The sequence below is a fragment of the Pleurodeles waltl genome, chromosome 8 (genome assembly GCF_031143425.1).
Source record: "Pleurodeles waltl isolate 20211129_DDA chromosome 8, aPleWal1.hap1.20221129, whole genome shotgun sequence".
Taxonomy (NCBI): domain Eukaryota; kingdom Metazoa; phylum Chordata; class Amphibia; order Caudata; family Salamandridae; genus Pleurodeles; species Pleurodeles waltl.
The window spans coordinates 422,305,136-422,317,201 of NC_090447.1; the positions used below are offsets into that span (position 1 = coordinate 422,305,136).

General features: G+C 43.0%; 1 protein-coding gene across 2 annotated transcripts in view; it reads right to left on the reverse strand.

The window, feature by feature from the left end:
• The window catches only part of SLC9A7 (solute carrier family 9 member A7), a 389,146-nt gene that overhangs the window by 59,023 nt on the left and 318,057 nt on the right, over positions 1 to 12,066 (reverse strand). For both annotated transcript variants that reach the window (XM_069204294.1, XM_069204295.1), the window contains one exon: positions 3,274 to 3,337. In XM_069204294.1, coding sequence (XP_069060395.1) covers positions 3,274 to 3,337 — 64 coding nt within the window. The remainder of the gene's footprint in view (positions 1 to 3,273; positions 3,338 to 12,066) is intronic.

Consider the following 12,066-nt stretch of genomic DNA (forward strand, 5'->3'; position numbering starts at 1 on the left):
CTGCACCTGTGCTTCGTCTACATCTATTCTTGTATCTTTGTCGAGGTTAGCCTAAGTGGGTAAAATTTCCCAAGAGTAAGAGGGAGGAACGCAAGCATTATGAAGGGTATCAGCATTTCACTAGACCTCATAGGGAGATTCAAACCGTGTACCTTGTACCTAAATCACCATTGGAGTGTGTAGTATTTTCTTCTGCTGTAGAAGAAAAGCACTGGGCTGGACATTACATTATTATTTTGTTGGTTGACTGATGAGCTCAGAGCTCTTGGTTGCCCACACACTACCTCCCTAAAAAGCCCTTGATTGTTTGCCCTGAGTTCCCTGAGAGTTAAGTTCGGAAAGAGTTGTACTTGATCAAGTTTCCATGGCCATAGTATGACAGACCCCAGGACACAACTGGCAAATAACCTCAAAACTGCGGTTTCCCAGTAACGCCTGTCTGCCCTTTGTCTCTCCTCCCTCCCAAAAACTGGTCTGACAAACAACTAAACAGGGTGCTGAGCAAACAATCACATGGTATTCAAAGCAAGAGATCTAATTCAACTTGTGGAAAAAACTGTTACAGAGAAATCTTTGGAGATAAATAGGTTTTTCCTACCTGATGCACTACAGGTTTGCCAGTAGTCCCACAGTCAAATGCAGCTTTTTGACCATCAACAAATTCCTTGTATCCCTGCATTTCTACGCAGCAATGATCTCTTGGCTGAAATCTGGAAATAAGAGCCATCTGCGAGAGGCCTCTAAAAAAGCTGCTTTGATCACAATTTGGTTTTGCTGCTTTCTTTACTATCACTTTGATCTCTTTCGTCTTACTCAAGAATTCACAATGCTTGTTGACTAATGGACTTAATGAGTCAAGAAGTTTTCCATTACCCATTTGAGGTCTTCATCCTATTCCCCTGTCTGCACTGCTATGTGCACCAAATTAACAATATCTTCCAGGTGCCCAACTTTCCTCTCCAGGAGCCAGATGGTTGGATCTGCACATTGTTGACAATCTATCAATTTCCTGATCGTTTCTGCCAAGGAACCACGCTTCCTACAGTGAGTTTTGGTCTCACTTGCAGCCCTTTATTTTTCCTTCACCTGCAAATCCTTCTCTACAGGTCCTCGTTTTTTTGCAATCTACACCATCAAAACGTCAAACCATGTCCTCAAATGTTTTATGGAGCGGATCCACGGAGGCCATATTTCCATGCTCACCTCTTGTAAGCCATGACCAGTGTCCATCTGCTTGCCAAGCTTCCAAGTGCTCTTCTTGGTCATATTTTTCGGAGCAGTAAAATGTGTCTTACCGCTTTCGTTGACAATTCTGGAGGTCTTCTTTTTCAATTTTGACTTATTTTTCAGCCGCATGTACGTTTTAGATACACACATCAAGAGTGCCAAATTATTTGCTTTTAGCCCGGGCAACCATTTCCTGAACTAGTGAAAACACATCTGGGTAGATTTTGGGGCTCTTACTAATTGTGCTGTGGTTGAAACATTTTCTAACACAAGGAGAACTTCATGGCAGTCAAAATAATCGGACCTGGCTTTTTGAAGGTGCTACATTGGATCTGGAGGCCTTCTCTAAATGGTTAAGAACACACCAGCGTGCAGAGTAGAGGTGCCTCCAGAGCACGAATGCACTAGATAAATGGATGCAGCTGAAGGGGGTGGTCGGGATGAGCACCGTGTGGACTCTCCTCCCACCCCATGGGCTTGCAGGGGGAGATTCTGGTTCTTCTTTTAAGTTCACGCAGAATAGTGGGCATCATGATTAGTTAAGGAGCGATTCTTTACTTACGTACACATTAGTCAAGAAAGGCTGGAACCACGGAGTTCGCGTGTCATTTAAAAAGAAATAAAAACAAACACCCAGCTACGTTTTCCAGGCTTTATATTCCCCTGGAAATACAATTCCTGGGGAAAACAAATCATTTTACTGAACAGGTTCTGTGCAAATCATCTTTCTAAGGTGATCAAATTAATCTGCCCATCGCCATCCACTTAGCATGCATGAAAATAAAACAGGCTGTAGGTGAGACTGGGATTCTCTTTAAAACGGGAATTTAAAAACAATTTCTAAACGTTTTACCAGACATCATCGCCTAATATTGCACTAGAAAAATAATCGAAGCCTGTTAAGTATGAATTGAGGTAAAACATAGGCAGGGTCATGTAACGACTTCAGAAAAGAGACGAAAGTGTGTATGTCACAGGGAGGGAACGGAAAATCAGGCTGCGGGCTCTGACTGCTGTAATAGGAGAAGGACATTTTTCCTGTTTAGAATTACCAATAAACGCTTAAACAAATATCTCAGCTATTTAGGCATATTGCGTGACAAACAGAGGCACCGTACTGGGTATTTAATTGGTACAGCATTGACATGGTTTGTCATGGTGCAGCCTCACATTAGGATAGAGGCAGAAGACATCAGAAAGGGAAAGCCACCACCTGACAGCATTCAGGCCCACTCAGCCGGGAGTACATCAAGCCAGCACCCATGGCCATCCACTCATCCAATTCCATAATATGAATTCCAACTGCCCCATACTTTCAGATTTTATTTGGGTATCCGCGGCCACTTCATGCGATGCTATTGGCACTAGTATATACTGGTTGTCCAAGACATCAATGGGAAAAAACACTGCTCTCCTAAGGTTGCTCAATAACCCTCCTCGCCACCCTTGGTCCAATATCATATGATTTTGATATTTCTGTGGCAGGGAGTGCCCCCCCCCTCTCCACCACCCCGGGTGACCACAAATGTTGTTCTCTTCAAAGTTTCCATTGATACCTCCATTATTGCACTGATAAAGGATATACCATCTTGGAGCAACTGGGTCATGGGTTAGGCCCAGGGAGTATTGCTGGAGAATATATGGTGCTCTCATGTAAGTAGGACCTACAGCAGTAGACAGCTCAATTTCTCAAGCTCTGGCCATTCAGTCGCTTCCAATCCTTAAGCCAATGTGAGGGTGTTGCCAAAAGACTCATGCTCACTCTAGCTCTGACACACACTAATGCTTACAGACTGTCTTTGCACCACTGCACAATACACAACGCCACATTCACAATAGTGTACAAGGTAATGTTATTAGTTAGTGTTAAAGCCTTCTTACCAATTGATAAATTAATATTTACTAACCGAATAAGGGTGTTTGATGCCATAAACCAAGCTGGAAAGCATTTTTAATCATATTACAAGTAGGACAATTGATTTACATAACATATTGAAGCAAAGCTTGAATCATTTAAAAGTGGTTCAATGGTTGACCGTTACTCACCCCCTGGAGGACTTGAAAGCTGTCATGGTTGGGTGGGGGATCTTGATCTGGATCAACTCCAACCCTGCAAAGGTACAGACAGAAGACAGATCAGATGTGGTGTTGGACAACCACAAGCACAGTGGGATGTCCATGTATCAGTGGGTTATTATGCTTCACTCACACGTAGCTTCACACAGTGCAAGCAACAGGACAATCGCTTAGCTTAGCACAAAGAAAAGTGCTACTTTTTTTGCACAGGAAAAGGAGGGTCAGAAAAAGACACCCGTTCTTTCCATGAAAACTCTCTGTGGGTCATTCCTGTCCCACTGAAAGGCTGTGGTCCGCACAGCTATCCTCGACTGCCATCAACTTCTGAGGTGACATCTTTACATATCTCCCTGTCAAAACACTGGGTACCTTGCAAAGTGTGAAGGCCTAAGTAGCACAGTCAGGAAGGGCCTGTTTCGGATACACGAAATGACCCTGGGGATATACAATCTGGACAAAGTCCATTCAATCTAAGTTGAGTTCTAAAATCGGTGTCTTATACGCAATACTCTACATGCATATGACAATTTTTCAATGCAGTATTTATCAGCAATGTAGAGTTTGCACTGAGCGAAGAAATGTGTGGAGAGCGATCCTTTCACTCTCAAGGTTCATCCATATTAATCTGCCTCCTTTTGCATCTCTAATATAAGGATGATTTTACACTGTTTCAAAAAGAGCAGAATGCTCACCTTATCAACCAAGCTCCTGGACTAATGCCTGAATGCATACATGTTTTTACTACACCAGCTGCCTCCAAAGCTTTTTTTTATTTCCCAATACAGACGCCTTACCTTACAGCGCTGAAGAGTCTAAAGGCAACAGCAGTATCACACAAACAACAAACACAATAAAAATAGTACAACGTGAGTCTAATGCATAGACCTAGTAAACGTCAGAAACATCTCTCCTTGGTCATTTCCAGACAATGCACAGTACCATCATTGGACGGATGTGAACGTTTCAGAGCCAGGAACATTCCGATTTATCTCTCACCTGAGATTTGCTAGTGCATAAGTTCCGACTTGGAGGTTATGGATGATTATGAGAGAAATGAGCAGATGATAGTTCTTTATTTCACCAACCTGAACCACATCCATTTTTCATCGAGCATATGACCCATTCAGGCATTTATCATATTATAATACTATTATAATCATCCGCGCTTTGAGAACATCACGAGGTCAGTCAGGAATAACAACGAGTGACAGTTACAATAAGGAACAAATGAAGGCCTTTTATGTTCTAAAGGGATTAGCACTCTCAAAAGTATAACCCTTTCTTCTCAGGCTGGGAGTGGAGTACTGGCAAGGCTTTTCTTTGTCAAGAATAATCTATTATAATAATCTATTATAAACCAGAATGTATGTGGAAAAAAGCATGAGTGTGTGTGGACATATCCTAGTTTTAAAATAACAACCACCAGTATCAATCATAAACTAAGGATAATTCATAGGTCTTGTTAACTTTGAGACACTTGCAAAAGGTATATGACTTAAACAACTATAGAACGTAGGATAGTGCTAGATAAAACACTTCCACACAATGTGCACAAATATCAGTGCAGTAAAGATTAAGATTTAGAGAAATGCAAGCATTGACTCCTTCCAGCCAAATGAAATGCGTTACATGAACTGGCACCTCACCCCCAGTCCTGATAAAGGATCACAAAAAGGACTGAATTGGTTGAAACACAGGTGATACAAGTGATAACATTATTTATGATTTAATCTATATGCCTGCACAAGACTGTAGGTAATCATAATACATGTTTTGAGTGACTAGGTATGCCAAAAGGTATTTATGAACGCACTAGTCAGTTTTCTTTACTCTTCTCCCCCACTCCCTGTTTTTCCTACGACCATTAGAGTGTTTTTCCTTGTTCAAGCATTTTATTCAATCCTTTATTTCAAACTGCAAAATGTTAAGGACAAGTTACACACCTTTGGTAACACCTTATCTGGTACAGACAATATTTAGTTGCAGATTCCTTAATTTGGAATTTCTCCCTGGCGTCAGTCTGTGATTTTTCTCTAGCAGTACTCCTGTGTGCCGCTAGGTGGCACTGATCAGTTCTGCGTCCGTCGTCGGCATCATCCGCTCAGGACATGACATTGCAGTTCCTATACAGACGCCACCCCAACACGCTGACAGCAGTTTCTTTTCATAACATTCCACGTCAGAAGCACAGAACCATGAAGAACACTGACTATTGGTGTATCAAAACAAGAGCCCTGAAAGGGGAATCCCTGTGCCTAAAAATCAAGTCCCAGAGCGGGGTGGATGGGTGGGTCGGTAAGGAATCTGCAACTCAATATTGTCTCTACTAGATAAGGTTTTACCGAAGGTAAGTAACTTTTCTATCTGATAGAGACATCTACTTGCAGATTCCTTACCTTGGAACAGGCACCCAAGCAATACCATCCCTGGGGCTGGGTCTGCAAACCAAGATCACACCAGAAAGCCCTGCACGACCGAATGGGCAAAGTACCTGTCCCTACAGACCTAACTGTACAGGCGGTAGTGTTTGGTAAACGTGAGCAAAGGTGCCCATGTTGCTGCCTGACAGATAACCAGGACCGGAACTTTGTGTGCTAACGCAGCTGGTACAGTTTTAGCTCTGGTAGAATGAGCATGCAAGTCCTTAAGGGGTTGCTTCTTAGCCAATGCATAGCACATTTTAATGCAGAATACGACCTATCTGGAGAGGGTTTTCTTCTGCATTGCCCGACCTTTCTTCGCACCCACATAATCAACAAAGAGTTGATCATCCACCTGGAATGATCAATGTAGAATGCCAACGCTCTTTTTGGGATGAGTAAAAAGTGATGGACTGGCCTACATGTAAGGGCGTAACCTCTTTCAGAAGTAAGGATGCCCTTGTGCGAAGCACTACTTTGTCAGGATAAATGGAAAGGTGGGGTGGCTTAGATGACAATGCCTGCAGCTCACTCACCCTGTGGGCATATGTAATGGCCAAAAGGAAGGCTGTCTTCAAAGTGAGAAACTTTAGAGGGCAATTTTAGAGAGGCTCGACAGGAGCACACATCTGGAATGTCAAAAACCAAATTCAAATCCCATTGGGGCATAATGAACAAGTAGGGCCTTTAAGGAACCTATTTACAATAGAAGATTTAAACAAAGAAGGCTGATCAGGCAGCTGTAAGAAAGCAGAGATTGCAGACAAAGAACCTTTGAAAGTTCCCAGAGCTCTGCTGGGCCAATGGAAGTATAAACAATAGAACCTCAGAGAGAGAGGCAGAGCGGGAGTTCAACAGATTTGTCTGTGCACCATGCCACAAATTTCTTCCAACGAAAGGTGCATACCATTTTGGTGGAAGGACGCCTGGCAGCCAAGATAACATTACAGACTTTGGGCGGAAGGTCAAAAGCTGTCAACTGCTGCAGCTCAATCTCTATGTAAGTAGGCAGAGACTAGACAGGTTTGGGTGAAAAACCCTCCCCTGCTGCCGTGACAGAAAATTAACAAGAACTTTTCTTTGTATTTGCTAAATTCATTTTAATAGTTTATGATTGAATATGTCTATTTTAGGCAACTATTAAAATTAATATGCTTAAGATAATACTTTATAATGGTATGGGAATTGTATGAATTTAGCCTTAGTTTATGTATTTCTGGACATGCAAATATGGCGCCTGTATGGTTCGAGAATTGTCAGTAACTGGTGATGTTAGTCCTTCGTTTATGTTTATGTAAGGTATGGATATTTAATGTGTGTAGCCAACTCCCTCTGTATACGTGAGCAAGGCTTCGGCTGAAACGCGTTGTATTGAGAGGAGGCAATTTTGAATTAAAGTGTCTATTTGACCTCTACTTGTTGTCCGGGCATTCGTCTACATTTTTTGGAGGAATTGCGTGGATATATATATATATATATATATATATATATATATATATATATAGAGAGAGAGAGATAGACACACACACATGCGCACTACAGTGCGGTCACCACTGTGTAGTTATAATTAGGTCAGAGTTTCCTTAGGAAGAGTGTTTTTTTGTTTTGCTAATAATGTTGATGCTGTTTGACTAATATGCATGAAACTTAAAAAAAAAAAAAAAAGATCAACCACCTCAGCTCCTTCCTAGCTAATATGTGAAACGGGCGCAATAGAAAAAGGGGGCTCCTAAAATGTTGATGAACCATGTTAATTCCCCTAGGACACGTCTCACTCTGGGAAACCATCCACAAGAAATGTTTTGTATATAAGGTGCGGACAAAGGCACAAGTCGGGGATACATGGCGTCCACCCACTATTTTCACAGGGTGGACGACGTACACTCTGCAGGAAGTGGACCCAATTGAAATACGCTGAACTTGTCCCAGTGTAATTTTCAGACACTGGGACACATTCAGCAGCACCTGCACGTTGTCTGCTTTCCTTCGAGCAGCAAGATGCAGGCAGCGAGGGAGCTTTCATATTTTAGTCTCCAGCTGGGCCCATAACAAATGCTCGAATTAAGGAGCAATTAGGCCTCCTTTTGTTTCAATATCCTGACTGGGAATTATCTGAGCCGCCCACCTAGATGCAAATGCAAAGGAAGGGAAACAAAGGCACACAGCTTGTTATCACTTCACAAGTACTTGAGGGGCATGTTTTTTAGGTTGTTCAATCCCCATATATGAGATATGTGGGCACTGTAAGAATGTCAGATGTGTTGGTTAGTTCCATTCTTTATACAATTAACAATTTAAGTACCACTGCTTTTTTTTGTTTGATTTTTACAGCGCTACTCATCCCAAAGCAGGGTGTCAAAGCGCTTTACATTACACATACGTAAAATACCTTGACAATAAATCCTGTGTGTAAATAAATGTACAAAATGTGTTACATAAGACAGTCAGATGTCCTTTATAGCTCAGTGTGCTATATTATGATTATAATTTATGAACAGCGAGTAACAAAAGAATCTGTGTTGAAAGCAGTAAATCACTAACCTAGCTACATAAAATACAAATCTGCCATCTGCATGATGTGCTTTGCAGGAGACACTTAACCCTCTACGCTACTTTGATTCAAAACTGCGATAAGCAAAAAACCAGGGGGCAGATTTAAGAACTCCTAGCGCCTCCTTGCGTCACATGTGCCATATTTTTCTTATGCTAATGTGGCCCAACAAGGCCAAAATCATCGCACCAGATTTACACAGGTGCCCTTTGTTACCCTTTGCGCTACATTATCCCTGCACCCGGCATAATGTATGTGAAGAGGGCGTTCACCTGTTAGAGGGGCCGAAAAAATGGTGCAAAGAAATCTAAGAGATTTCTTTGCATCATTTTTTTCTGCGCTTTTAACGCACGCTCAGAGCAGGCGTTAAAAGGAGGCACACAATTGTTTACAATGGGCTTCAACAGGCTTTGCAGATTTAGCATCAAAACTTTATGCTAATTCTGCAAAGCTCCGAACTAGCGTCAAAAATGTTGATGCTAGTTCCCTAACTACCACCATGGTGCGCCGTATCTTAGATACAGAGCACACATGGTGGCATTAGGGGGGTGCTAAGGGATGCAAGGAAAGTGTGCTGCACTGAGTGCAGTGCCACTTTCCTTAAATCAGGCACCAGGGCTCTCCAGCAAATGCGTTACCCTACAAGGATTATTTATTGTTACCCGGAATTTACTGGGCACACAAAGATCTGTGCAGAAGGTGCCTTAACCCCATGAGATATTTGAAAATGTAGACTTTGCAACCAATTTTGCAGGATAGATTTAGTGCTATATTTTTCCTTGTTTGCAACTTATTTGTGGCAGAGTTTAAAAAAAAAAAAAAAATTGAGGCCCACATTTGTGTCGGGTTGCGTCACTTTTTTGGAACAACCCAATCGCAAAATCTCATTTGTTAAATCTCATAATTTGCTCAAATGTAAAAAAGGATACACCTGCAAAACGCGTGTGAAGTGTTAAGATACGATGTCACTTCTTGTGATGTCACTTCCTGTAATGGCGTGAAGTCATGCTCTGTTGACATGCACCATGATGTCACTTACACACTGCGTAACTTGGTAAGTCCACCCACTTTTTTTTTTAAGGACATGTGCCCTGAGGTAGACATTAAGGCCAGTGCTTAGTTTGTAAATAAAAAGGTGCCGGTGCCCAAAGCCTTCCTCAAGCCCAAAGCCCTCCTCAAACATGCGGCTGCTGCAATTAAATGTGTTAACACTGATGTCAGGCAGCGTAATCCTAAAGCCACCTCGGGCCTCTTCAATCCATATAAAGCCACACCCTGCCCCTTCAGCTCACTCTTGCAGCTTTCTACTTTCTCCCTTTGTGACGCTTTTTCGTCTTCCCTTCCTCCGTCTTTCCCATATGTGTCTTTTGCTCGCAGCAAATGTTAGCGGTGCTGATGGAAACAACAAGCACAAATTAAGCACTGATTAAGGCCGAAAAGAACTCACATCTAAGTCATAGAACACAAATGCAGAACAATCTTTGTGAATCAGGCCAAAATTAAAAAAAAAAAAAACGTTTCACAAGAGAAAGTATTGAAAAGCTAACCATGAAATCCAGGAAAAGCAGTATGGAGGAATCTGCTTCATTCTAAGAAGAATGGTTTACAGTGATGTTTGGGAAAAAGCTGCAGCTGAGGAATGTTATCTAGATGGAACCTGCCGTATACTCGAGCAAGCAAAGACCCTTTATGCAGTTTATTGCTCTCAAGCGAATATTAGTCGCGGCTCATTTGCATTCTCTTGTACTATGGAACTGGTGCATTTAAAGTAGGGGCGAAACGGGCGATTTAGGTTTCCACTGACCCAGGTGCTGAGCGGCTGCTGCGAGCCCCTCCACCTCCAGTTTCTGAGGACATACTTTCCCAGGATGGCGGGACAAAGGCGGCGCGCGCTAGTCTCGCGCGACAGAGGGCCTATTGTGGAAGGGGCAAGAGATTCGGTGGCGGGCAAGGGGAGGTAGAAGCCTACAGTGCAGCAACACAGCCAAGGATGCACTGTCAGCGACAACGCCCCCCCCGGTCTTTGCCTCCAGTGTGTGAGCGAGCTAGCTAAAAAGTACTTTCTTACTGTGACTACTGTTTACTCAAAGGCTGTTTGATTAATTGCCATGCCTACAGTTTCCGTACACATTTATGGTCATGCTATCAGAAAACGTGAGGAAACAGGATGGCAGCTGGCCATTTCCCAGAATCAAATATTTCTGTTATTTTATGCGTGTGCGACCGGTGTCACAGAAGCGAACACTATCGGCTTGAAATCCCTACACAGTATTGCACCGACACACACAAACCACGAGCACTAAAACGTGTTATTTCTACTAGACGTATACAATAAAACACCCTTATCCCAAACTCAGTTAATCGCTATTTTTTATATAACCGTTGCGTACTGTGTTTTTGGTTTCTGTGTGTGCTTCTGGGTGATTTATGTGGGTGCCCTGACGATGCATCAGTGTGGTGTGCAGTCTCCGGGTTTGCCCATACGATGTGATTATTTGTGTATGTAGTGTACGACTGTAGGTGCCCGATCCTGCTTGACCACTGCAAAGGTGTGGTGTTTTGGCATTTTATCGTTTATAGGTGCAGAAAGAGGCGTTGCTCTTGTCAACTGGCACACCAAAGTTAATATTACTGTTTAGTGTTCTAACTTTGCATACTGGTACTTAAAGTTCTGTTTCCCAACCACAAATTCCGAACAGAGTGCCAGAATGCAAACAAAAAAACACACACGGGATCCTATTCACTAAGGCATTCTGGAGTACATACAGCAGTACTCCTGTAGTACAAGTTACTTACCTTCGGTAACAAAATATCTGGTAGAGACATATTCTAGTTACAGATTCCTTACCTTAGAATTACCCCAAGGCGTCAGACTAGATCTGGAGATTTTTCTTCGAGCAATACCCTTGCGCGTAGGTAGGTGGCGTCGGTCAATTCCGCAGGCATCGTTGGCGTCGTAGTCACCGTGATGATGTCGGGAGTAGTATATAGACACCGCCTTCGTGCAGTGACATCAGTTTCTTTTAACGACTTTCCACGCCAAAGCGCAGAGCCGCTAAGAACACTGAGATTGGGGCGCCAGAGCTTAGGACCTGCAAGGGGAATCCCAATCCCTAAAAATCAGTTTGCAAGCGGGAAGGATGGGTGGGCGGTAAAGAATCAGCAACTAGAATATCTCTCTACCAGATATTTCATTACCAAAGGTAAGTAACTTGTACATCTGATAGAAACTTTTAGTTGCAGATTCCTTACCTTAGAATAGATACCCAAGCAATGCCATCCTTGGAGGTGGGCTGCGAACCAAGATCATACTAGGAAGTCCTGCAGGACCGAACGACCAAAGTAGCCATCTTGACGGACCTGACTGTCCAGGCAGTAGTGTTTAGCAAACGTGTGCAGGGACGCCCACATAGCCACCTGACAGATATCCAGGACAGGAGCTCAGCCTGCTAATGCAGTGGACGCACCAGTTGCTCTGGTGGAATCAGCACGCAAGACCTCCGGGGGTTGCTTCTTGGCCAAAGTGTAGCACATTTTGAAGCAAAGAAGCATCCTTCCAGAGATGGTACGCTTTTGCAAGCCTTCCCTTTTTTCGCATCTACATAACCAACAAAGAGTTGATCGCCCACCTGGAAATCTTTAGTATGAATAAGAGAGAACGCCAATGCTCTTTTTGGGTCCAGACGGTGGAGTCTCTCCTCCTCAGGAGAAGGATGTGGGGGTGCGTAGAAAGTAGGGTGATGGACTGGCCTACATGAAAAGGTGTAACCACCTTTGGAAGGAAGGAAGCCT